The sequence below is a fragment of the Buteo buteo genome, chromosome 12 (assembly GCF_964188355.1).
Source record: "Buteo buteo chromosome 12, bButBut1.hap1.1, whole genome shotgun sequence".
Lineage (NCBI taxonomy): Eukaryota > Metazoa > Chordata > Aves > Accipitriformes > Accipitridae > Buteo > Buteo buteo.
Window position 1 is genome coordinate 23,272,459 of NC_134182.1, and position 23,322 is coordinate 23,295,780.

Genomic DNA, 23,322 nt, shown 5'->3' on the forward strand with positions numbered 1-23,322 from the left:
CACGCGTTTGGGCCTCACGATGAAGCTGGCTGAAGCAACACCAACTCCTGAAGCCACTCTTGTAATAGCCAAAACAGCATATGCAATCCGAATATGCAAATTAGAGATTTCAGTCATCCAAATGCACGATTTTTGACAAGTCGGATTCATTTTAACAAGCAAGCCTAAAATTTGCCCCAAGTCAACCCACAGAAGCAGAAGAACATTCCCAAGAAATAGGGTGCCTCTGACACAACTTCCTCTCAGGCAGCTGCACTGACTCACGTGGTAAAATTCCTACACCTCACTGGCAAGCATCATAGTGACGTACGGATCTTGGTGGCAGGGGGGCATTTATAACATTAGAAGGAGTATTAAGCCACTCCCATTTTTAATCAGGTCGGGACTATACCAAGGCAAACCGCCATCTGTAACCAGCAGTCAGAAATGCCTGCACACTAGTGTCTTCCAAGTGGGATGCATGTTGTTTATACACAAGTTTTCCTACTCTCAAATTCAAGTTTAAAAACTGCAGGCTTACCCGATGCTTGTATTTCATTCTGACTGCAAGAGAAATCATCCAAACAAAGGTCCACCAGAAGTAGATGACCAACATCTGTAGCCACTGCTGCCACTCCAAAGAGCCATCGCAGACTCTGATGTAGGTGCCGAGTGCTCACGCTGGGTCCTCCGTGATTAGTTATGGGTTCTATAGCAGTTACCTACAGGAAAACTACAAGTTAGCATTTAAGCTGTTTGACAAGCTAAACAGAAATCATTCAAAAGTGAAGCCGGAATTAGCACATCAGAAACAAGAAAGTAAATGCAGAGGACCATAAGACTTAAAAGCAAAGCATTGTTTCCAGTTATATCAAGAAAAAACCAATATAGTCAATCTTGATGTTCTATTAACTTGCACTGATTCTTGTTTACATTAAGATAATGAGACTAGGGGACATTACATCATTGGACTTCCTGGGTTACAGAAGACAGAAAAAAAGGAGTAACATTCCACCAGCCTCTCCCATCTACACAAACACAATATTCAATAAGCAGAGATTCAAGGACTGCAGGTTGAAAGTCAATCGTTCAACAATCCGTCAGGTAACTCCCTATCGGCTCTTCTTTCCTATCCTAAGTCAACATAAAAATCTGTTCTGCTCTAAAGCCACCCGCTTGCTAGTCTGAGATTCAGGGGAATGTGTCTAGAGTCATTTACAGCACAACTATGGAAGTTTCAGACATTTTAAAGACAGTATTTCTAACATACATAGAAATCAAGCATTTCGGAAATGTATGTTACAGACACTGGGAACAGCGGGGGTTTTTTTCCTTTTTCACTCTGGCCAATAAAAGATAGTTCTCAATGCCTTTTTGTGGCAGTGGAGAATTAGGTAACTATGTGCTCTACCATAAACCCAGAAAACTTGTTTTACAATCAGTAAGCTCAAAAGATAACGGTACCGTTAAGCCCAAGAGTTTGCACCAAGGCTCTCTTGACTGGATACTCTGAAGTGACAGTCTGCACTAATGCAAGATAGAAAAAATACCGCCTACAAAGAGACGCTCCAAAGCTTCTCCTGAAACAGGATTACGCAGCACCTGACAATGCAAAAGCTTCGTTCCTCCGATTAAAGTGTACGTACCCTTCCTGGGAGAACAACTGCTTTAACCACTCTCGATATTCCAAGGTCGTACAGACAGAGAACACTTCCCTCTGCTTCTTCCAACCCAACCAGCAGTCCCGTTCTCTTCTGCCAGGAAAAATCCTTTACCACACGAATGGTGGGAGGCTGTTTCTTTACTCCACGGAAACGGTAAGCAAAGCGCCGCTCTCCCGTCACAGAGCTCACTACCTCCAGTTGAGGACCACACGCCAGCCATGCCAAGCCATTTCTCCCTGTAAGAGAAAAGAAAGCTGACTAAAGCAAATTTCCAATACAAGACTGAAAACAACTGAAAAATCACAGCCACTGCCCCTTTCCTTCACTAAAAGTACCCAAAAGGGAAGACCGACTTCCCTAGTTGTGGTCAATTATTCAAAGTCACCCATGGAGATCCTCCAGCACTACCTCTTAATATTAACAACCTTATTATTTTGCATTTCTACTTGTCATTCCCGCACTGAAGGATTTGGACTGCTTGGGATGAAGATGACAACATATTGATCTAGAGACTTCATCCCATATTCGGCTTGTTTTGGCTAGAAATCGTCTAAATACATACGGGAATACGAGTCTTAAAGCACACTTCAAAGATAACAAATCTAAACCAATTCATTTCTAGTTTATTAATTTTACTTGACACACGCCTACTTGGGGCAGGGATTTGGACGGCAGCAAGAAATTATCGTCAAATGGGCACTGCATGAGTACATCTGATCTTTTACACGGGCTGACGACAGAAAGAATTTAACACATTTTGTTTCACGGAACAAACTCGGAGGAAGTATTAACTCAATTACTGCACTTTCAGTCAGGTAGATGGATTCCACCTGGTCTAACAGAGCCTAGACAACCAGGTAGGCACCCAGCTAGCTCTACTTGCGGATCACCTAGAAAGTCAACTACCTAATCTGCTTAGCCACTTTCAGCAGCTCTCCCTGGGTACTCATCTGCACCCTGTTAAATACGTTGGAAATATGGCTGCAGCGCTTAACAGTGTTATCCTCTTCCTTTGCTGTTTGTATTCAGACTAGGAAAAGAAAAAGCCGGGGGGGGTGGGGGCGGGAGGGGGGTGCCTCTGTAACGTTGTAGAAGAACTAGTTCCGCATGTGGTGTTATGATGGTCATAGAGCTTGAGCTGGTACAAATAAATAGGGCCCAAAACAACACTATCACTTTTTTGAAAACTGCCTTTTATTTAATTAACAATTGAGTGACCACAACATTGAGGAAGGCCCGCTGACTCAGCATGCTTAACTAAATTATTTTAATAGCACAAGACTGGTGAAGGTTGCTGTAATTTCAAAGTTTAACTATACTAGTTTTAAGGTTTTAATATTAGCATTTTTAATAGTTAAAACTTCCTTCCTGTTCTCTCGAAACCTGATGCATCTTAACAACAGCACCAGCCTGACACAGTCGATACTGTGACCCTGTGCTTCAGGTAACCTCCAGGCAATAAGAACTTCAGACCGAGACCAAATTTAAAGGAGAACGCTCACCTCCAGAAAACTTCCCGCTCAGCACAGAACCTAGGGTTTTCTCATCTTCCCCAAGTGCCTCAGTAGTCACCTCTGGAAACTGCAGCAGACTGCTCGTTACCTGAGCTGATAGGTCTCGCATTCTTCACTGTAAATAAAAAAAAATATGCAAAACCAGACTCATGTCAGCCATAACTGAGATTTGCTTTTTGAGATTGACAGAAGTTTCATCAGTATGCCGCAAGTAATCTCCTAGACAGCTCCTGTAGCTCTTTTCCTCCAAAAAATGGCACTCAGGACAGTTTTTGATCTCACAGCAGAGCAAAAGGAGAATCCTTTTACTTTTCTAATGCCTATGAGATCACCAACAAAAAGCGACACAGGGGTATTGATAAGGTCAATAACAGGAAAAAAAACAATACATCGAGTTCAAGTCTACTCAGATATGTCAGTCTGTAGTAAGATGCAATCCGAGAAAAAGCGTATTTCAATTAGCGCTGCAGTAAGAGGTATGAGTTTCCATTAGTCCTTGCTCTTGATTTTGTACCTCATTATTTATTGCCAATTGTCTTCTAGTAGATTTCAGGCATCGTTTGTGTCTTGTTCACTTCTTGTGTGTTTATTTTGAACTTTAAGGAATACTAAGTTCTTAACTACCTTCACTCTCAAACTCTTCCAGAAAATGTACCGTTGATGTTTCCGCATGACAAGCCATACAGACTTTCATAGCTCATCAGTTGGAAAGTAGTTTTCCATACACTTATCACCTGAACATAACACAGCACCTTAAAACACGGATTCTTTTCTACACTTAAATCCCCATATTCCTTATTCCAGTCCTTTCCTTCCTATTGCCAGTCCTTATCACATCTCTGCACTATTGTACAAAAACTTTGAGGCCTTTCAGTTTCCACACCTCTATCGGTGCTCCACAGACAGTTCACGTTTCACTATGTCAAGATAGATTTTTTTTTTGGGGGGATGGGGGATGGGGGACGGGGACTTAAAAGCTCAGGTGACTTACAAGATTGAATAGGAGGCTAAATAAGAGATATTCCACACACGTGGAAATACAAACTACTTTAGCTCACTACGTTTTGCAAGTTCTATGGGTTATTGAAAAAGCCTCCGGAAGACAAGACAGGTTCAAGCATCTCTTCAAATAGCACTGCTTTCTCCATGGAGTCTCAGAAGGAAGATATTCTACGTAGCTCGCTATTCCTGGGCGTTACACATGCTGACCAACTCGGGCATCAAACAGAACCCTTACCCTATGCCACAAACCAGTACAGCCAGCCACTTCAATGGGCACACAAAGCCCATTGCATTAACTGTAGCACACATGTTCTCCCGCAAGCAAAGTTTTATGGTTGCTTCTTCCAGCGTGCACTAATAACCTATTTTCCTTACGGCATAGGAGGTTACAGCTAGTTCTGAAGACCAGACTCTGGGAGCAACACAGAGTTATTAAAGGGAAACGCTTATAAATAATACCATTTACACAGATTGTACTTCTGTGGAGAAAGGTTATGCTCTAAAGCCTGGGCATTGGAATCTACTATATTTCAGGTCACAAGCACTCTACCTGAGAACATGTTCCAGTATCTTCTGCCAGCATGAAAACAACGAGCGCGTGAAACGCAGGCAGTGTAAGCCAGGGTCCCGCACTAAGCGCAAGTCAACCTTCGGAAAAAAAGGTTGCCGATGGCAAAGCCAGTATTGCAGGACGCTGCTGCAGCTGGCCAGCCTGACCGCCCTGCCAGCATTCACAACTAGCACAGGTCAAGTTCCAAGTGGGACAACTCATTTGCAGTAGTTTTCTCGCGTTTGCTTTTTGGTACTTGTCATCCTTTCACAGGGACAGCGGGATGAACTTTTGCACTGCATCCAGGGGCTCCAGACAGTAAAAAGCCCCACAGTTTGACCAGCCTTCCGGCTCAGTTTAATTGTAATGATTTAATCCATATGTTTTATGAGTAACCCATAATACCAAATACAAATACAGATCTATTGGGTTGGTGAATAGCATCTCTCAAAGGCCTTCAACGTCCAGCTGTTTTGACAGGTGCCTTCAGCAATACCGTGATGCTGAATAAGAAAGGAGGAATGACCAGAGAAGATTATCACAGGAAGAAATTTCAGAAGAGGAAGAACAAGAGTCACCCTGCGTCACCCTGCCTTTGCCACTGCCTACCTGGACAGGCCAAGAGCACAGAACTTGGCGTGGCCAAATTGCACATCACATTTTAAGATACTCTACTGGGGAGAGTTGAGCGTAAAAACAAACCACTCGCCACCCCAAACTCCCCACCAAATCAGAAAGAATTCTTCTCTGGTGGAAAGCTCACACCTTGACACAGTGTACTCCTGCCTACAGTACACAACAAATGTGCTTATCAGGCCCATACCACCGCTAAGAACCATCAAGTACGTAACACTCCCATGCCCGGACCATTCATGGAACTTTAAATTTAATTCCGCTGCAGTTATTAACTGCATAGAAAAGCACGTGAAAACGCTAGACCATCAGGCATGCCCAGGTTTCTGCCAGTACGCCAATGGCCGTTTGAAACATTTTGTTCCTAGACATCTGGCTTGGTAATATGGAACTAGGAAAATAAACTCCACAATAAAGCCTGAACTGTATATACAGTGACCTGGCTATCAGGACGTTTTACTTGCATCATTCTGCTAAGTTGAACCAAGGATTACTGGCAAATCCACACAGTGGGAAAATAGTTAGATAGAACTAGGTTAAAGGCGTGAAGCCTCTCCTTTAAGAGAGATATCCAACACTAACTGCATTTCTGCTCTCTTTGAAAACAACAACTACAGTCACATTCCTCCTTCTGTCTGGTAGAAAACAGATCAGTGTAAAACGCCACAGGCTACTCCATGTTCAGGAGGAAGCCAGAATCCAACCTCCCCGCTGTATCCTACACCAAAGTGGTCTGTGCACAAGTTGCCAAAATTACCGTTCTTCTTCACCCTTGCTACTTATGACCTCTAAACACCATGAACTGTTTCCAAAGAAAGGAACATGCCACAAGTCATAGACTGATGACAGATTTCTGGATTAAAAATCCCCAGGGGGAAAAAAAAAAAAAAAAAGAGAAATTACATGTTCAAGTGGAATCACATACAGCCAAGTCAGAGTTCTGCGATGTCAGTTCTGACTGACGGTAGTCCAGGAAAATCAAAGGCCAACAATGTTACAGGCTTACTGAAGAAAAAGCTAAAAATACGCTCAGTCGCAGCTGAAGATACGGTTTCACAAAACACGTTGCCTTCACTGCCGCCGGAAGAGAGGCCTTGCTGCCGCCTCCCATCTCTCCATCTGCTCCTTTGTTCTACTGCTGTATTCCTGCGGCTTACCTTGCACTGACTTGAGCACTTTTTAGAGCACTTTACGAGCCAGGTTAACTGCCTAAGCAGATGGGAAACGAACCCAGAAAAGTAGATAGTTTTCCACCAGCTTAGAGAGTTAAACTGGCTGGCAGAGAGAACTAGCAAGCATGAAAGTTGGCACAAGGAAGGAGGCAGGACAGTGCGTTGGGAAGAAGGAGAGGGAATTCGTCCGTCTCCATTTTGTGGCAGTAAGCCGTTACGCTAGCTCATACACGTGTGAAACTACACACGCAGTTTGCAAGGAGAGCTGCAGAACCCTTTCCTTTTAGAAAGGACACCACCCGAGACACAGTCAGTCAACTTTTAACTCCCTCGTGCGCGTAGAGACTCACTGTCTCACTGAGAAAGGCTGCAGCTGACAGGCGTCATTCTTTCATTCAGCCAGACGTGGAAGCTAAAGCGATTTCAGGGAAGCGCTACCTGGTGATCAGAGAACGGACAACAGCGTGCGACACGATTCAGGTCACATTTTCCAAGGAAACAGGACACAGAGTGGGAAGAAGCCAAAGAAGAAGAAATGGAAGAAAAACTAAGTCCTTTTGAGAAAACCAGCATCCACTTTGTTGAATAACAGCTAAAGATGACAATGACAGAATTTTTTGAATTATTATTAACGACTGGTTCAATGACATTTTCCCCAGAAAAGCAGGAGGCAGCTCACAAGCGCTGGAGGAGCAGTGGATGGAAAAGACACTTTCTGCACCTTAGCAGTCGGGTTCAGTGAATTTGCGCTTTGCCATATTTTACTCCAGCCGAAAGAGGATTTAGTGAGTGAGTTAGCAGGTGACTTTGTGAGTACCACCGGGTCATTTCTTTCCCACTTAGGCAGAAACACCCCCCCCGCCCCGATGCTTTAGGCAACCACCCTACATTTCATCCAAAGCCTAAGTTCTAGTCTAAAAAGCCACTAGCATAACAGAGACGGTCTGTATCGGAACTCCACAGCCAGGCTTATTTCACTCAAGCGCAGCCTACAGATTCTCTTGCAGAGTTTGTGCGGATGCTCCACAAGCCCAAACCTACAGCAGAAGGCAAGGAGAAGGAAGAATTTCAGCTCTCTAGCCCAACAACCCCCAACAGCTAAGACCATAGATTTGACTTCCCTTCAAAGGAAAACACAAACAAAACCAACACAGCTCAGAATTTGACACTGGAGCCAGTTTACCCAGCCACCTCCTATGGTTATTCTCTAACACGACCATACTTTCATTCAAGAGTCGCAGCCCCTGTCTAACGTGGCTAAGCTAGCAAAAGTTCCTAAAGTCCCTTCTGAACTTACGCTCTTTTTACATTGCTTGGCGTACCTGGACAGACAGACATAGGCGCTAAGTGTCTCAGTACAGAACACACGCGCAGCCTTCCTAAGAGAGGGAGACAGCAGCTGACATTTCCAGCATACCACACCGGTGTGCCATCGCCTCGGTGCCTGCCCCTCCCAGCACAAATTCTAGAATCACAGAATCACAAGGAAGAGAACTACCAGAAGTTCTCTTCTGGAAGCAGGCGGCCTTCCAGAATCACTGGAGGTCATCTGGTCCAAGCCCCTGCTCAAGCAGGCTCACCTAGAGCAGCCTGCCCAGCACCACGTCCAGACGGCTTCTGAGTATCCAGCTCTGAAACGTACTTGGACAAACAGCAACCTGACAAGCTGAACCGCAAAAACATTGGCAACACGTGCAACAGGCCCAGGCTTTTGGTGACTCTCTCCTACCAATTTAAGTATTCTCTCCACCACACAGGTGAAAAAATACCACACCAGCAAAGGCTTGTCACCATTACTTCTCTAAAACTGTATCCAACAGCTTGCTGGGGAGAAGACTCAAAACTAATAGAAGCCCGATTAAGTTCATTTCACCGTCTTAAAAAAGCAAACCCCGGGCAAATCAATGCAGGAAAACGAGCCGATGCAGTAAGTGGATGAGGAGCTGTCCTCAGCAGAACAGGGTACTGTCCTGTGTGCCCAAACACCTGTGACAGCTGCCAGCCAAGACTGATGCCATCATCCAGACCGATGGGCCTAAGGCGGCACTTGAACTACCACGTTTAGCCGTACACCCTACACGGGGTTCAGCATTCCCGACAGAATTCAGCCCCTGAATGTCCCCTAGTTTTACCAAACACCATCAGCAAGCAATTACTAGAGCTGAAAGACTGACTCCACGCTTCCTTCTATTGGCAGAAGCTCCAGACCTCGAGTCAGGAAGAAATGAAGCACTTTTGTTTAAGTCAGCAACTTTGCTGCGTGATGCAGGCTTCATGCAAAAATCAAGAGACCCCCACAAAACGCGCGGGATTCCTGTAAAGCTCTGCTCTCCCCATCAAACCCAGCCCTCTTCCCGCAATCGATCGCCGCTCTATGCAGAGAGCCGATTTCCCAGCTCCTCTGTTTGGCAGTTACCCATGTTGAAGCAATAAAATGGTTCGTGAGAAGCAGCTGGGAGGGGAGCAGCGTATGGCCTTTCAGTGAAGGTGTGCCTTGAACGACTTATTCATCAAGTCACCATCAGGCCCCTTCTTTCCCAGAGCAGCCCGTCATGCACTCCTTGGCTCTCACGCACCGCCACAGCCTCCTACTGAAATGCTTCTGGCTGGCTAAATAAGTCATGTGAACATTGGTTGCTTTCAGAAACATGCCCAAAACTAAAAGGGGGGGGAGGGGGTGTTGGGTTTGGGGGGTTTGTTTGGGGGGGTTTGGTTTGTTTTTTGGGTTTTTTTCAGAAAGTGCAAAGAACACATCTGCCCCAAGTTCTAGGGTGTTCATCTCATGACTGGTTTTAAAGGGAAAACCTCTGGTTCTCCCTGTCAAGGACTTTGAAGTGACCCAAGCCTGAGCTGCTTTGACACGGCTCGGTACATTCACTGGCATCTTTTATTTCAGTCATGATTTCTCACAACTACAAAATGAAACCAAGAAACCGTAAGGTACTTAGAAGTAGACAGAATATGCTGTTATCTGAGCTCATGAGAGATTTGCTATTATGTTGTGGACCCGTAACCCAGGGCTACGTTATTGCCAGTTTACCCAGGCTGAAAAGCCCCTGGAGGGTCTCATCGGGGCATTGCTGGCACAGAAGTGTGTGAGCAACGAGTCTTAAAGATGACAAGAAGGGGAAAACATCAGAAGCAGAAGAGCAGAGGTTAAGGTATCTGGCCGCGATGCCCATTACTGGGAAACTCGCCTGAGCCACTGCAGTGTGCTGGTGCTCCCACTCCTTCTGGGCTTCCTCCAGCCAGGACTCCCACGTCGCCTGCGTGCTCCAGATCTGCCACTTGTTCTCAGCCAGCAAAAACCACACCTCTTGTGAACAGCAAGACAGCTTTAACCAGGGTACCTATGTGTAAAATATCAAACCCCGTGAGAGACGAGGACCAGCAGCGAGGAAGCCATGCAGTGGGAGGCGGTCTGGCCTCTTGCAGAGCAAGCCCTTCCAACCCAAACCTCCTGGGGACCGTACGGCACGTGGGGACACAAACCCACCTCGCTGTGGAACAGCCGAGATGTTTGTTGCTGCTGTCAGCATCCTGAACTGGAAATGAAAGCTGCCATCTTCCTTGTCCTCATCTAACCAGAAGGTGATCAACAAAACACAGTGCCCAGAGCGTGCACAGGAGCCAACCCCCGCGAATCCTCCTCAGCTCCATTCCCACCGTACTTCTTCGGTGTTACAGATTACCAAAAATGCCTCCTGAGAATGTTTTGGGAAGTCAAAATCTGCTTGCTATTCATAGCTGTATTTATGCTGAAATACGTACGTGTTCCATCGGCTATTGGTCGCCCTGTGCTCCCGAGCCCAGCCAGTCTGCACAACAGTTTGTTATTTGCAGCCTGCGGTTGGTTCTCTTAGAAGCTTCTCACTGGGACTGGCATTTACCACTGCTTTGTTCCTGACCCGTTTTGTCCTTTTAAATATGAAAATACATAAAAGACAAAAAAGAAGCTGTTACCCAGACAATCCCAGCAAACGACAACGTTTCCAATCAAACGTGACTTTTGGTTTGGTTTTGTTTTATTCTTTTCCCTGTTCGGAAATATCCCATGTAGCTCTGGAACTTCACAAGCGAAAAAGTCTCACAGCCACTTTGCTCCTTCGGTGGAAACATCTGATGCCCTCTCCTGTACCGCTACCAGCAATCACAGCCCGGTTTGGTTTTGCCCCTGCCAGCCCACGAAAACCCTTCTCTTCTCCAGCTAACCCTAACTTGCAGCAATGGAGCCATAGCCGCTCTGCCTCTAGTATGCAGGGCAATATGGGATGGGGTACTTCAAAACCACACCTCACCCACTGTAAGTGTGGGTACGGCAGGTAGGCAGGCAAAGGACAACTCCAGCTGCCCCTGCACGGAGCTGGCTCAGGCGTGGGGAGTTTGTTGGTCTGCGTTCATATCGGCACATGAAAGCAGTTCAGCTCTCTGCAGGACTGAACTGCTGCTGGAGACATTAAATCTTCTGCTCCTGACACCTGCGAACAGCCAGGCTGCTGCGGCTACAAGGTCACCGAGCCATCACCCGCTTTGGGATAACGGACTGGGGTGTAAGTGCCTGACCCCTTTTTATGGGAGAGGGAATAAGAAGGCATTAGTGCTGGAGTCCAGCAAAAGCCTGCCTGAAAGGACTGCAAAGAGAGCGGTTTTCAGTCCTGAGGCCCAGGAAGCGCAGGAGGAGAGCAAAGGGGAGCAGAGAGGGAACCTTCTCCTCCAGAAGGAGCTGACGGACTGGGAAAGTGGCCAGGAAAGCAAGCTGCTCCTGGGCAGGAAGGAATAGCTCTGTGTGGCACTATCGCTGGGATCTGGGATTGGGAAGCAGAGACGACAAATGCCTGGCAGCAGGCATCACTTCTATGTTCTACGTTTCAACCACGGTTGGGCTGTGGGACCCCAAACTACAGCTTAGTTTTAGAGGTGCTGTGTTACTGGGAGAGAAAGGGCAGGAAAGAAGCTCAATTAAGTCACACATATGAGGGAGACCTGGAATCCTCAGGAAATACAGTTACCTCTGTCGTACAACTTACCTGTAAAAACACATGCCGTTCGTTAATAAGGGTAAAGAATAAGCTCTTCATGTGCCGCCCCTGCCTATGGACAGATTCACCCTCTCTTCCTTCTGAGCTGTCAGTCCCGTTGAACTGGTATCTTCTGTCATTTTGCCCAGCACCTGACCGCAATGTGCACCAAGACCAGAAAGGGAAAACTTATGAAAGCGGACCTTTCAGCATATCGTAAGGTTGACAAAGTTTCTTCGTAACAGATGTCTGCTGGACTCAACGGCCGCAATCTCTAAGCATATGAAAAGTATTAAGTGACATTAGATTTTGAAGGAGGGTTTTTAAAATAGTTTTAAACGCTACCAAAAACCAGACAGGGATTAACGTGGAAAGATAGACCATTAAGTCCCCAAATATAAAAGGAGAACCCAGGTGTCTTAGCAATCTGGCCATAAATTAACTCTTTCTAACACTTGTGCCAGAAGAGAAATGAGACAGAAAGAAAGATGAGAAGATAGAGGTGGGTTTTGCAAAAATTAATACTGAAGGCGCTCGAATCCTGCTAACTCTGCCTTAATGCTAGCACCAACGCAAAAAAAAAAGAAAAAAAAAAAGGTGCAAAACCACTTTGATGGTCTTTGTACAAGTAGCAATTGAAGAATCTGTCCTTCAATTTGTTCAAAACATCTCCGATGAATTACGCAAGCTAGCATTTGAAGAAACCCAGGTAAGCTGTTTTGAGAGTATCAGCATTTACAGTCAACCTTTTCACATGTGCACATTTTCTGTTCGTATTCTTCCACCTTTCATTTAATTGCACTTCCTTTAAAAAAAATACCTCTTCCAAGATGCTGGAGCATACAGTTAATTCACCTGAGACAAGGAAGAACCTAGGGGAGTTTCATCTCATTTAGGAATGCAACCTCTGATGCACAGCACAAACGATAATCTCAGAAGTCAGGGAAAAAAGGACTTGTTTCATAATGCAGCCTAGTTTTAGGTAGGTAGAGAACACGGGTTTTATGTAAAACAGGTGCCTTTGAGTTTTATAGCTACATTTACCTATATGTCGATAAATTTTTACGGATATGCAGAAAACTCTTTCAGAAGAAACGGAGGTTGTATCTCTAATGTAGACAGAGATATCTATTTTGCGCCAGCCACATTTCTGTTCCGAAAACAGAAGTGCTCTCCATTTGAGTAACACGTTTAGTAGTGGCTAGAAGCTTTTGACCAGCAGAAGGGTTCTCCCCTTTGTGTTGCACAGGAAGCAAGCTTAACTTTTAAACTACACTCACTTTCACCAATGTCAGAGCTGCACAATTCTATTTCAATGGGCAAAGCGGGTTATAAATTCAAGAATCAACTTACCATGATGGTCCTGCTCCTTCCCCCCTGAGCAGACTGCAGGAGTCTCGTCAGGACCAAGTCCCTGTATGGGATGTGCACCACTCTCTTTCCTGTAGCAACCTCAGCCAGAGCACTAAGGGAAAATAAAGTGAAAAGTAGAAGCATGACTATGAAAAGCAAATCTGGGGGGCCGGCGGCGGGGAAGGGGCTACCAGATTAGAACCTGCCGTATATTCATGCTTAGGCACAGGCTTCAGTATGTTTGCGCTTGTGGACATCTCAGGCTTTATTCATTTAAGCAACTTCATTAGCCAGACGGCAAGGAATCCTGAATGGAGGGAAAACTATTTTTCACCTGCAGAAATTTAATTTTTACTTCACAGGGAAGGATTTTTTTAAAAAAAAGAGGAAGAAGAACAGCTGGTGACATTTCCTAATGTGGTTAGACTTAGATTTACCCACCTGCCTTCCTTCAACCTGTCTCCTTCAGATCCTTCAGAGGAGGATTTTTGCCTTTCGCTTCCTGCCAAGTCCGCCAGATTTATAACTGGCTGTTTGGCGATGGCTTCGTCGAGAAAAATCTGTTAAAATACGGTATCAACAGCAGGAAAAATTACCAGATCCGTCCCTCAGACATTATGAAGTAAGATACAGAAAACGATACTCTGCAGAAACGCAGAGGAAATAAATAGGTTGCGACAGTTACCGCTCTTGGAACATCTGACCTAGGAAGAATTGCTGTAAAGACGAGAACCACAAAGGTGTGCCTCAAAGCAAACGACCTACCGCCTCTCAGGATGAAGCAGCAGACAAAGCCGCTCATCCCCTGCACCCGCAGAAAGGGGGTACGGAAGCACCGCTGGCTCCCAACCTCCCCCGGCTGCAAAGACGACGTCTCCCTCCCATCCCCGTCCCAGATGAGCCCGGGACTGGCCCTGCCTGCCAGGGCTGAGCAGCTTTCGGAGCTGCCTGCGCGAGCAGCCGTGGGGAGCTGAGCTCGCTTGTGCTCCAGAGACGGGTCACGCACGTCCGGGCCAGCCGGAGCCCCCTCCTCCTCAACCAGCCCCAGCCCGGGCTCGTCCTGCGTAAGCGGCTCTGCAGACCCCTCTCCAGCTCTGTCGACAGGGGACTTCAGCAAAAACGGTAGTTCTGGTGTCCGTCTCCCGAGGGGAAACGTTGGGGGAGCGAGCGATGATAGGAGCAAGGCCCGTTGTCCGGAGCAGAGCCGCGAGCAGTCGCCTCCCCCGGCCCGGCTGCTCTGAGGTGGTTCAGCCGCCCGTCAGCAGCAGCACCACGGTCACCCAGCACCCCTCCGCCTGGCCGGGGGCACACACAGCGAGGACAGCAGGATTCGGGCCACGGTGACCCTCTGGGGTCACGTCTCTGCCACCGCCGCGCTGCGGCCTTCCCTCACGCGGGGTCGGGGAGGTGCCGCAGACTGCCCCGCGCTTGTGCCGCGCCCTGTGAGCTTGCTCGCTGCAGGGCTGCTTGTTAGCGCGAGCCCAGGAGTTCTGCAGAGCGCTGACGGGCAAGCAGCAGCTGCCAGAGAGAAACAGTGGCCGTAGGTTATTTCTGGACACCAGCGAGAGATTTTCAAAGACCGCCTGTAATATTTGGCACGCAGAGGATCTTAAATACGGAGCCAACCTGCAAGCAGGCAGTGGTTTCGGACACCTCTGCCTTCGGCGATCCCCGCTCCGAGAGCAGCGGCGGCGGACAGCGTGCAAGCGCCAAAAAGGTGGGCTGGCAAGGCTGGCCCTGCAGCCCGGGGTGAGGCAACCCAACAGGCTCTCATCTGCTCGCTGTCGTGGAGGTGCCAATAAACGAGGGTGGGTCTAGGTAAAACAGAGCCACCCTGGGTTTCGCGTCTGCATGAACTTCCACGAGTTCGTCTGACGGTGCATCTAAGAGGACTGAGTTCATGCAGAGTGCTAAACAGCTATACTGAACGGCGGAAACAGTGCCTGCACACTACACCTGTTCGAACTGGATGGTGACGACCCCCTGAGACCCACGGCTGGTGGCATTCATGGTAGTCGTAGCTGCTCTTCTCATCTTCTTCCCGCATTCCATTAACCTCTCCACCTCCACAGGGCACCAGCTTCAAACCGTCCACTTAAAAACCTTGCTGCTGCTCTTCTCTAATCTTGAGCCCACCAGGCTTCCTGGTTTTGGAGAGCCAAAATGTGTTACCAGCACCAGAAAAAAAATTGTTACGCTTAGTAAGGATGGAACAAAAATTAAGATCGACTACGGCGGAGCACGGGGTAGTTGTTCGCGAAATTCATTCCCGGAGAGTTCCACTTGCCCGGTAAGTTTAATCTACACCGAGAGCTCACATCTGTAGACTTAAGACGTTTGCAACATTCAGGACAAAGGCGTCATTTGCCTCTGCTTCTGTCATCGCCATTAGATAAGGGGTTTCAACAAGCTTATTCCATGCGCCGCTAAAATGAATGAGGTCTGTCTTCCCCTGTGCTCATTTTTTTCCTATTTTTTTCCTGCCCACTGCATCAAACCTGTCTGAAATTGGCCACGTGGCTCCAGACCAATGAGGAGGGAGGTACAGGGGAAAGTAGTTCACAGGCAAGTGGCAAACTGCATAAACCTTAGAAGGACAGCTAAAAATTCAGTGCTCTGACACACACACCATCTTCAAAATCCCCTCCCAGCTCAGGAGAAACAGATTACCCATTTCCAATTAGCAACGAGTCCCGTGTCTGCCAACGTCAGAGACTAACAAGACGAGGAGCATCGGGGAAAGAGAGCAGATAAAAATGCTAACTTTCTTCTTAACCCCCTTCTTCTTCACCAAGGAGCAAAATACAGAAAGGAGAAAGAAGAAAAGTACTACAAGGGATGAAACAGCTTGGCCACTGGTACGGCAGAGCAGCCGGGCAGCAAAAAGCAGCAAAAAGGTGCTGCTAGGTCCAGATAGCACCCACACACTTCAGCCAACGTGCCCAGAAGGGTCATGTTAAGATAGCAGAACGGATGACTTTCCAATTGCAATAGGCAAAAACAAAAGAAAGAAATGTACACAGAAAACTAAGGTTTGTTAATACTGAAACAAAGCGAGTTCGTCACCTGTTGGTTAGAAGTTCCCAGCATACTGGAAGTAATCTGTAAAGACGAGAAGTAACTAGAAGGTAACACGTGTTTGGGAAAAAACCCACCAGCTTCACAGAGTGTCATCCCGCTGTAAAAATAACACAGGTTACACAGATCAAAACTTGCCTTCATCCCAAACCATTACAAAAGCTTACTTCATGCAGTTATTTATCAGATCCATACTGTTTCATTCATCCCCACTCTCTTTCTTCTCCAGCATTTCTTCAACCTACTCTCACGTGCATAATCCTTATCGCCGTCTAGGTAGACGCCATCCTAAGGTACATTTCAATAACGCATTTTACTTAGAAATTAAGTTGTGCAGCATCTAGACAGCTATGCAGAAAATTCAAGAAGGGCAAATGTTAATTTCTGATAGCTGGGCACGGTGGTTCAACCAGTACTTATTTTCGAGGCTGTTTTAAGAAAGAAAAAGCCAATGGTTCCGATTTCTGGATGAACAGCTCCAGCCATACGTATTACCTGCGTAAGGGTACGTGTGACGTGAGAGCATCTGCTATGCTACATCATGGCGGTCAGATCGCATGAGGGTCCCCGTGCCAGCAACTGGTGGGACCACGGGTCACGGTTAAGCGTCAGCAACCGAAGTCAGGTCACGGGTGACAGAGGCGCGTGTGTCTGCGGTGTCAGCAAGCGGGGCGGTGAGGGTCTCGGTGCCAGCGGCTGGACGGGGGACCACAGTCACGCGGCGCAGGCGTCCGAGGTGCCAGCGAGGGGAGGGAGCAGGTGATTGTATTTTCCCCTAGCCCTAGGTGCACGTGTACATTGCTGGCAGACTTTGGGGTGGGCTAGGCAGCGAGCGGGAGGAAAAGCCCTCTCTGGAGAGACTCGGTGTCTCAGCCAGAGGTGAGTGAGGGAGCCCAGGGTGGGGGCACAGACGGCACCTGGGCTTGAGGCTGCGCTGATCTTCGGGGGCTCTGGAAACGTGGGCGCGCGTGGGAACCTGCAGGGTGACAGCATGCCTCTGGTGTCACCCGTGAGCTTCGACGGCAACGAGCCGGGGAGGAGGCTTTCGGCGAGTTGCCTTAGTGCCAGATGGCGGCTGGCAAAGGCACGGCCCATTCTCTGGCAGCCTGCGTAGCCGGCCGTGGTGTTGCCATGCATGTGCGTGGTGCACGCTCAGCCTCGCTACTGGCCGAACCTGCAAACGGGAAAGCAGCGGCCACATCCACGGGTCTGGCTCCGAGACACCCCCGGGCCTGGGGTGCCCCAGGCCAGGCTCCTGCGGCCCGCAAGGAGGAAGCCCCGGGCGAGCAGAGCTGTACCATCCCTTCCACCACTTGGCAGGCTCTGGCATCAACCGTTAAGCTTCGCAGTACGAAATCCGCTAACTTGAAAAAGAAACCTGTTCCCTACTAGCAAGACCATGGTTACGCATTAAAAGTAACAAGAAAGGTCCAGGACACGGTTTTTTTCCTCTGCCCGAGAACTGGCTCTAACGGGAGTAAATCCACACCAAACAGGGGCTTGCATGTCCCCGTGGCTATGGCGAGCGAGATGGGGAGGAATGAGTTGTCACTGCCGTGTGCGTTTCTCACAGGAGCGCACAGTGGACGGCGTCAGAGGAAAACAGAGACGTGTTCGCAAGTGGCATCCCTGCGTCATTTCTGCTGGCACAGAGCTGGGGAGGCTGGTTCGGGAAAACAACGTGCTCTTTCTGAAGGGAGGAGTAAATCACAAGCAGCCTCCAGCAACCGGGGTGGTACTTTTGCAGACAGAAGGCACTCCGTCACGGGAGCGAAGCTTTCTGCTTACAGCAGCGCTAGAACCCACCGGACCACAAGCGCAGAAGGCCACTTGATGGCGCGGGAGCATCCAGCAGCTATGAAAGCTGCGCCGCAAAGCTAAAAACATCGCTCGTACCGTGTAGCAGAGGTGTGGCAATACAAAGCTTCTGTACCCTATAAAGGCATACAGATGAAAGCATTCGTTTTCTTTATTGAGGTGCTGGGAAGACCGTCTCATGAATACCCTGTGCAAGAGTGAAGTTAGGAAGCATAGCGCAGATTAAAGATGTGCTCACTTTACGGTGGGTAAGGGAAGATCAGTGTTTCAACAGTTCTTAAAAAAAGGTTTACTACAAACTGACCTTTGGGGTTCTCATGTGAGGGATCAATTAATTACACCTGTGACAAATCATCATTTTAGGGTTTATCTGTAAATCTAGCTGTACTACATCAACTTATTTTCAACACTAGTTCATAGGATCCACTGTGGCTTGTGCTGTAAGTCGCTCCATATACTCCCGGTTTCTATTTTTGCTAATTTGATGTTAACTGAGTCTTTTAAAGTGCAGCCTGGCAAGACCTGGGAAATAACTGACACTTGGTGCTAATCCCACCTGGTACTGCTTGTTCTTTTCCTGATTCTGGGTCACTTTGAAGAGCTACCTCTCCACACACACAACGGGCACAAGGCCGCTGTTTGCACCGCAGCTGATCATCAAATAGCTCTTCCCTGAGCCCGTCTGACCATACGCCAGCAGGGGAGCGTTGTAACCTTGCCAGGCGTTCTCCAGCACTCCTCGACCACGATCACAAAAGACCTCTCTCTCTAAAAAAAAAATCAAGTCCGTCCTCTTCATAGATGAGCAAGCAAATGCATACACAAGCACTGCTGTCCGGTGGTGTTACAGATGCACAACTAACCAAATCAAACAGGTGTTAAAACTCAGATTTATTCTTCAGCAAAAGTTAGAAGTCCAGTAACATTTTATAAAACCACAGGCTCAATGATGTTGTGATGGGTTGACCCTGGCTGGATGCCAGGTGCCCACCAAAGCCGTTCTATCACTCCCCCCTCCTCAGCTGGACAGGGGAGAGAAAATATAACAAAAGGCTCGTGAGCAGATATGGACAGGAGAGATCATTCACTAATTACCGTCACGGGCAAAACAGACTCAGCTTAGGGAAAATTAGCTCAATTTATTACAAATCAGCCAGGGTAAGGTAATGAGAAATAAAACGAAATCTCAGAACACCTTCCCACCACCCCTCCCCTTCTTCCCGGGCACAACTTCACTCCCGGATTTCTCCACCAAGCCCCCCAGCGGCACAAGGGGGACAGGGATGGGGTTTACGGTCATCACATGTTATTTTCTGCCGCTTCACCTCCTCAGGGTGAGGGCTCATCACACTCTTCCCCAGCTCCAGCGTGGGGTCCCACCCACGGGAGACAGTCCTCCACGAACGTCTCCAACGTGGGCCATTCCCACGGGCTGCAGTTCTTCACGAACTGCTCCAGCGTGGGTCCTTTCCACAGTGTGCAGTCCTTCAGGAGCACACTGCTCCAGCGCGGGTCCCTGTCGTGGTTTAACCCCAGCCAGCAACCAAGCACCACGCAGCCGCTCACTCACTCCCCCCCCACCCAGTGGGATGGGGGAGAAAATCAGGAAAAGAAGTAAAACTCCTGGGTTGAGATAAGAACGGTTTAATAGAACAGAAAAGGAGAAACTAATAATGATAATGATAACACTAACAAAATGACAGCAGTAGTAATAAAAGGATTGAAATGTACAAATGATGCGCAGGGCAATTGCTCACCACCCGCCGACCGACACCCAGCCCGTCCCCGAGCGGCCAAAAAAAAAAAATCCCTGCCCCCCCCTTCCTAGTTCCTAAACTAGATGGGACGTCACATGGTATGGAATACACTGTTGGCCAGTTTGGGTCAGGTGCCCTGGCTGGGCATGAGAAGCTGAAAAATCCTTGACTATAGTCTAAACACTACTGAGCAACAACCGAAAACATCAGTGTTATCAGCATTCTTCACATACTGAACTCAAAACATAGCACTGTACCAGCTACTAGGAAGACAGTTAATTCTATCCCAGCTGAAACCAGGACAGTCCCCCACGGGGTCACAAGTCCTGCCAGAAAACCTGCTCCATGGGCTCCTCTCTCCGCAGATCCGCAGGTCCTGCCAGCAACCTGCTCCACCGCGGGGTTCCCACGGGGTCACAGCCTCCTTCGGGAACCCACCTGCTCCAGCGTGGGGTCCTCCACGGGCTGCAGGTGGAGATCTGCTCCACCGTGGACCTCCCTGGACTGCAGGGGGACAGCCTGCCTCACCAGGGTCTTCACCACGGGCTGCAGGTGAATCTTCACTCCGGCGCCTGGAGCATCTCCTCCCCCTCCTTCTTCACTGACCTTGGTGTCCGCAGGCTTGTTTCTCTTACATGTTCTCACTCCTCTCTCCAGCAGCTGTTTCTCACTCTCCCAACTTTTTTTTCCTTCTTAAAAATGTTATCACAGAGGCGTTACCACTATCACTGATTGGCTCGGCCTTGGCCGGCGGCGGGTCCGTCTCAGAGCCGACTGGTATGGGCTCGCTCTCTCTCGAACACAGGGGAAGCTTCCAGCAGCTTCTTACAGAAGCCACCCCTGTAACCCCCCCCGCTACCAAAACCTTGCCACATAAAACCAATACAGATGTAAAGAGAATTAATGCTACACGGCCGACTTAAGCATCCCCAAGAATTAAAGTGATGGCTCAAAACGCACGTATCACTCACCTAAAAGCTGAGAGCTTTCTCCCTCGAGGAGTTACCTCAGGCGGTACCCCAGCCCAAGGGGCTCATCTCGACTGGCCAGTTCAAATTTCAACCTGCGGGCTCCAGGGTTTCCTTCCCCTTCTCCCTTCCTGGAGAAGCTTCATTTCTGGCTGGCAGGATTGGGGGGGGATATGTACTGCCACAGGTGGGAGTGCCCCCACTAATAGTTTAAATAAGGAATCAAGATTCAAAAACTTGAACATAATACTGAGTTTCAGGACGACAGAAATGTAGACAAAATCTAGATAATGCTTCAAACCAGTAAACTGATAAATGCCAGTCATTTGCATTACACTTACCTGAAAGTTAATAATGGGAGATAAACAAACTGACCAGCCTACCACCGCGAAAACTGCTTTTTGTTGGTTCTTTCAGTAAAACATTACCTGGCCTGCGTACCTCTTGGATCCTGCCAAGGTGAGCATACCATTCTCGCCCTCTAGGAAGCCACTCTTTGCGGCCAAAAGGCCAGATCAAAAGTACAGGTTTTCCTGTGCCCTGGAGATTCCTAGGGGCATATATGCTTGTGCTGTTGGTGCTCATAGAAACCACACACCTACCTCCTCACCTTTCTCTCTCTGTGTATTGAAGTTGCAGTCGTAGTATCAAAATACAAGCAATCAATCATTCACTAAGAATTCACGGTTTAGTCTGGATTTAAACCAAGTGCAACAGCAATGCACACCACACCAATGACTGCTGTGGGATAAGCCTGCTCTTGGACCTTGCCAGGTCAGAGTCACAGCCAAGGAGTGAGTGACCTGAACGAACAGGCACATCAGTGACCGTAACTTGCATTTTTCCCTCTACCTCACAGATGGGTCATCCACACAGCACAGTGCATTGGAAAATGCATTTTATTTTAGGAACAGCTTTAATTCAAAAGGAACCGCGGTACATTTATCTCCAGGCATATCAAAGACACTCATGATCTTGACTGCTTTGGTGAAAAAAGCATTCCTGGAATGGAAACCTGGAAGTTTTGCATAGAAGACAAAAGTACAAACAGAATAGGAAACAAATGCTGTCTTATTACTTGAAATCCTATTCTCTCTTCGTATTTTCAGATTGGCCTAGACTAATAGGTTATAAGCATTGCCTAACAACTCACAAGAAACTATGGACTGGTTTCTGCCTGTAGCTTGTTTTTTTCCCCACCAGAAATCAACACCTAGGCTATTTCTGATTAGTTACATGGGAACCGATGAAATTCCAGCAAATACATTTATTGTGCTGACAACCCTGAGGGAAGTCTTCCATGAGAGGAAGTTCTGATGGGGGATTAAATTAGTTATCTGCACCTTTAATTGAACACTGGGCATATACAAATATTAAGGCAAATAAACTAAGTCAACATGAATCAGTTAATGCTTTTAGCACCGAGTGTCTATCGAAAGTAAAATAGATTTGCTTTCATTTTCCTTCATGTTATAACCTGGAATGAATACTTTCATCAGCCCTGCCTTCTAAACATTTGAAGAAAAAAAAGTCTTATTTGTGATAACTCTCTGAGTTGACTCAGAGAACCATTTCTACCAAAACATTTCTTTTCTTGACAAATTCCCTACTAAAACAGCCCTTAATCTTACTAATGTTCATTCTCCCTTCACTAACACCTCCTACTATGTGTTTCCTGGAAATAAAACTGCCATTACACTTACGTTTATTCTTTCTGAAAGATGAGAAAGTCTGCTGTCCCAAGGCAGTCAACCTTCCAGCAGAATTTTCTCTGGGGTTACAACCCCAAATGTATAGATGCACATTTTAGCTTCAGCTTTTAGCCATCTGACATTGGATCAAAGCAGATGCATCAAAACACTCATGAGAAATTCTAGCTTTTGTTTAGGGGGAGAAAAACACACACCTCTCAAGCAATTAACTTTCTTACAGAAAAACTTCAGAATTGCTCTATTTAGTGAACAACTGTACCGAGTAGCTCCTGGGCAATTCTCATCTTGCTCACAAGGGAATTGCTGCTCTGTGCCCCTATAGCCTTCTGCATGCATCCACTACAATGATGCATCACACCTCTTTCTTTCACGGGCCCCTCATGCCCTTCTCTGGCACCATGAATACATATGCAAACACCTGCAATTCTCTGTTAAGACTCCTAGCCTGCTCCGCCCCTCACCTCCATGCCATTTTAATCTTTTAAAAGGCAGTCTCCTTCGCAATTCATCCTGTTAAGAAGTAACTGCCCATGCACTGGCTCTTCCTCACCCTTGTTGAAATGATCTTTTCCACTCTATCCTTCACATACTTAGAGCAAGCCTACACAAAAAACACCCAAGTAAAATCTATTTTCTCCACTTCATTATAAACCCATCCTTGAGTTGCCATCTTGACGTTGTTAGCTAGTTTCTTTTCCTTTTCTCAGACTCTAAATAAAAAATCCCAGTACCTTATTTTGCCTTCTTTTCTTTCTATGTCCTTCAATTCTCTGAAAACCCATTTCTTATTACACATTACGCTTATGCTCCTATTCTTTTTAAACTGCCCCCTGGGGAAACTGGTTAGCACCCAAGATCTGTGCATTGAATCTAAGTAACTGAAAAAAAAAGGAGGAAAACATTTTTACACATAATTGGATTAAAACTCCCTTAAAGTAAAAAATTACTAGACGATTACAAACCTTTAGAAAGTTATTAAATCTCATGCCAATTTTCTTGTTATTACTATTGCTTTCTTTTTTTCTCCAAAGCACTGCCAAATGAGGATAATTCAGCTGAGCTGGTTATAAAATAAAGAGGCTAAAAATTACTACAAATTATTAC

At 47.2% G+C, this 23,322-nt stretch overlaps 2 protein-coding genes across 2 annotated transcripts in view; both read right to left on the reverse strand.

Moving 5' to 3' along the window:
- LOC142038056 (protein ELYS-like) overlaps nt 1–10,433 on the reverse strand; it is a 44,538-nt gene extending 34,105 nt beyond the window's left edge. The window contains exons 1-5 of the mRNA XM_075043049.1: nt 10,011–10,433; nt 9,712–9,864; nt 3,146–3,272; nt 1,626–1,879; nt 521–701 (exon numbers count right to left, since the gene is read on the reverse strand). Of these exons, the coding sequence (XP_074899150.1) occupies nt 521–701; nt 1,626–1,879; nt 3,146–3,266 (556 nt within the window). The 5' untranslated portion in view covers nt 3,267–3,272; nt 9,712–9,864; nt 10,011–10,433. The remainder of the gene's footprint in view (nt 1–520; nt 702–1,625; nt 1,880–3,145; nt 3,273–9,711; nt 9,865–10,010) is intronic.
- An 868-nt stretch (nt 10,434–11,301) lies between these two features.
- Nucleotides 11,302–17,752, reverse strand: LOC142038057 (kinesin-like protein KIF28P). The gene is made up of 4 exons (XM_075043050.1): nt 14,842–17,752; nt 13,327–13,445; nt 12,886–12,997; nt 11,302–11,684 (listed from the first exon to the last, which is right to left on the reverse strand). The coding sequence occupies exons 1-4, from the start codon at nt 14,935–14,937 to the stop codon at nt 11,589–11,591; spliced, it is 423 nt and encodes a 140-aa protein (XP_074899151.1). The 5' UTR covers nt 14,938–17,752; the 3' UTR covers nt 11,302–11,588.
- Between the last annotated feature and the right edge of the window lie 5,570 nt (nt 17,753–23,322).

Coding starts and splice junctions, on each gene's coding strand:
- LOC142038057 (XM_075043050.1), bottom strand. CDS start 14,937: ATGGAATGCGGGAAGAAGATGAGAAGAGCAGCTACGACTACCATGAAT. Junction 12,998..13,326: donor GACAGGTTGAAGGAAGGCAG/GTGGGTAAATCT, acceptor ATTTTCCCTTAG/TGCTCTGGCTGAGGTTGCTA. Junction 11,685..12,885: donor GAAGGAGCAGGACCATCATG/GTAAGTTGATTC, acceptor CATTGCGGTCAG/GTGCTGGGCAAAATGACAGA.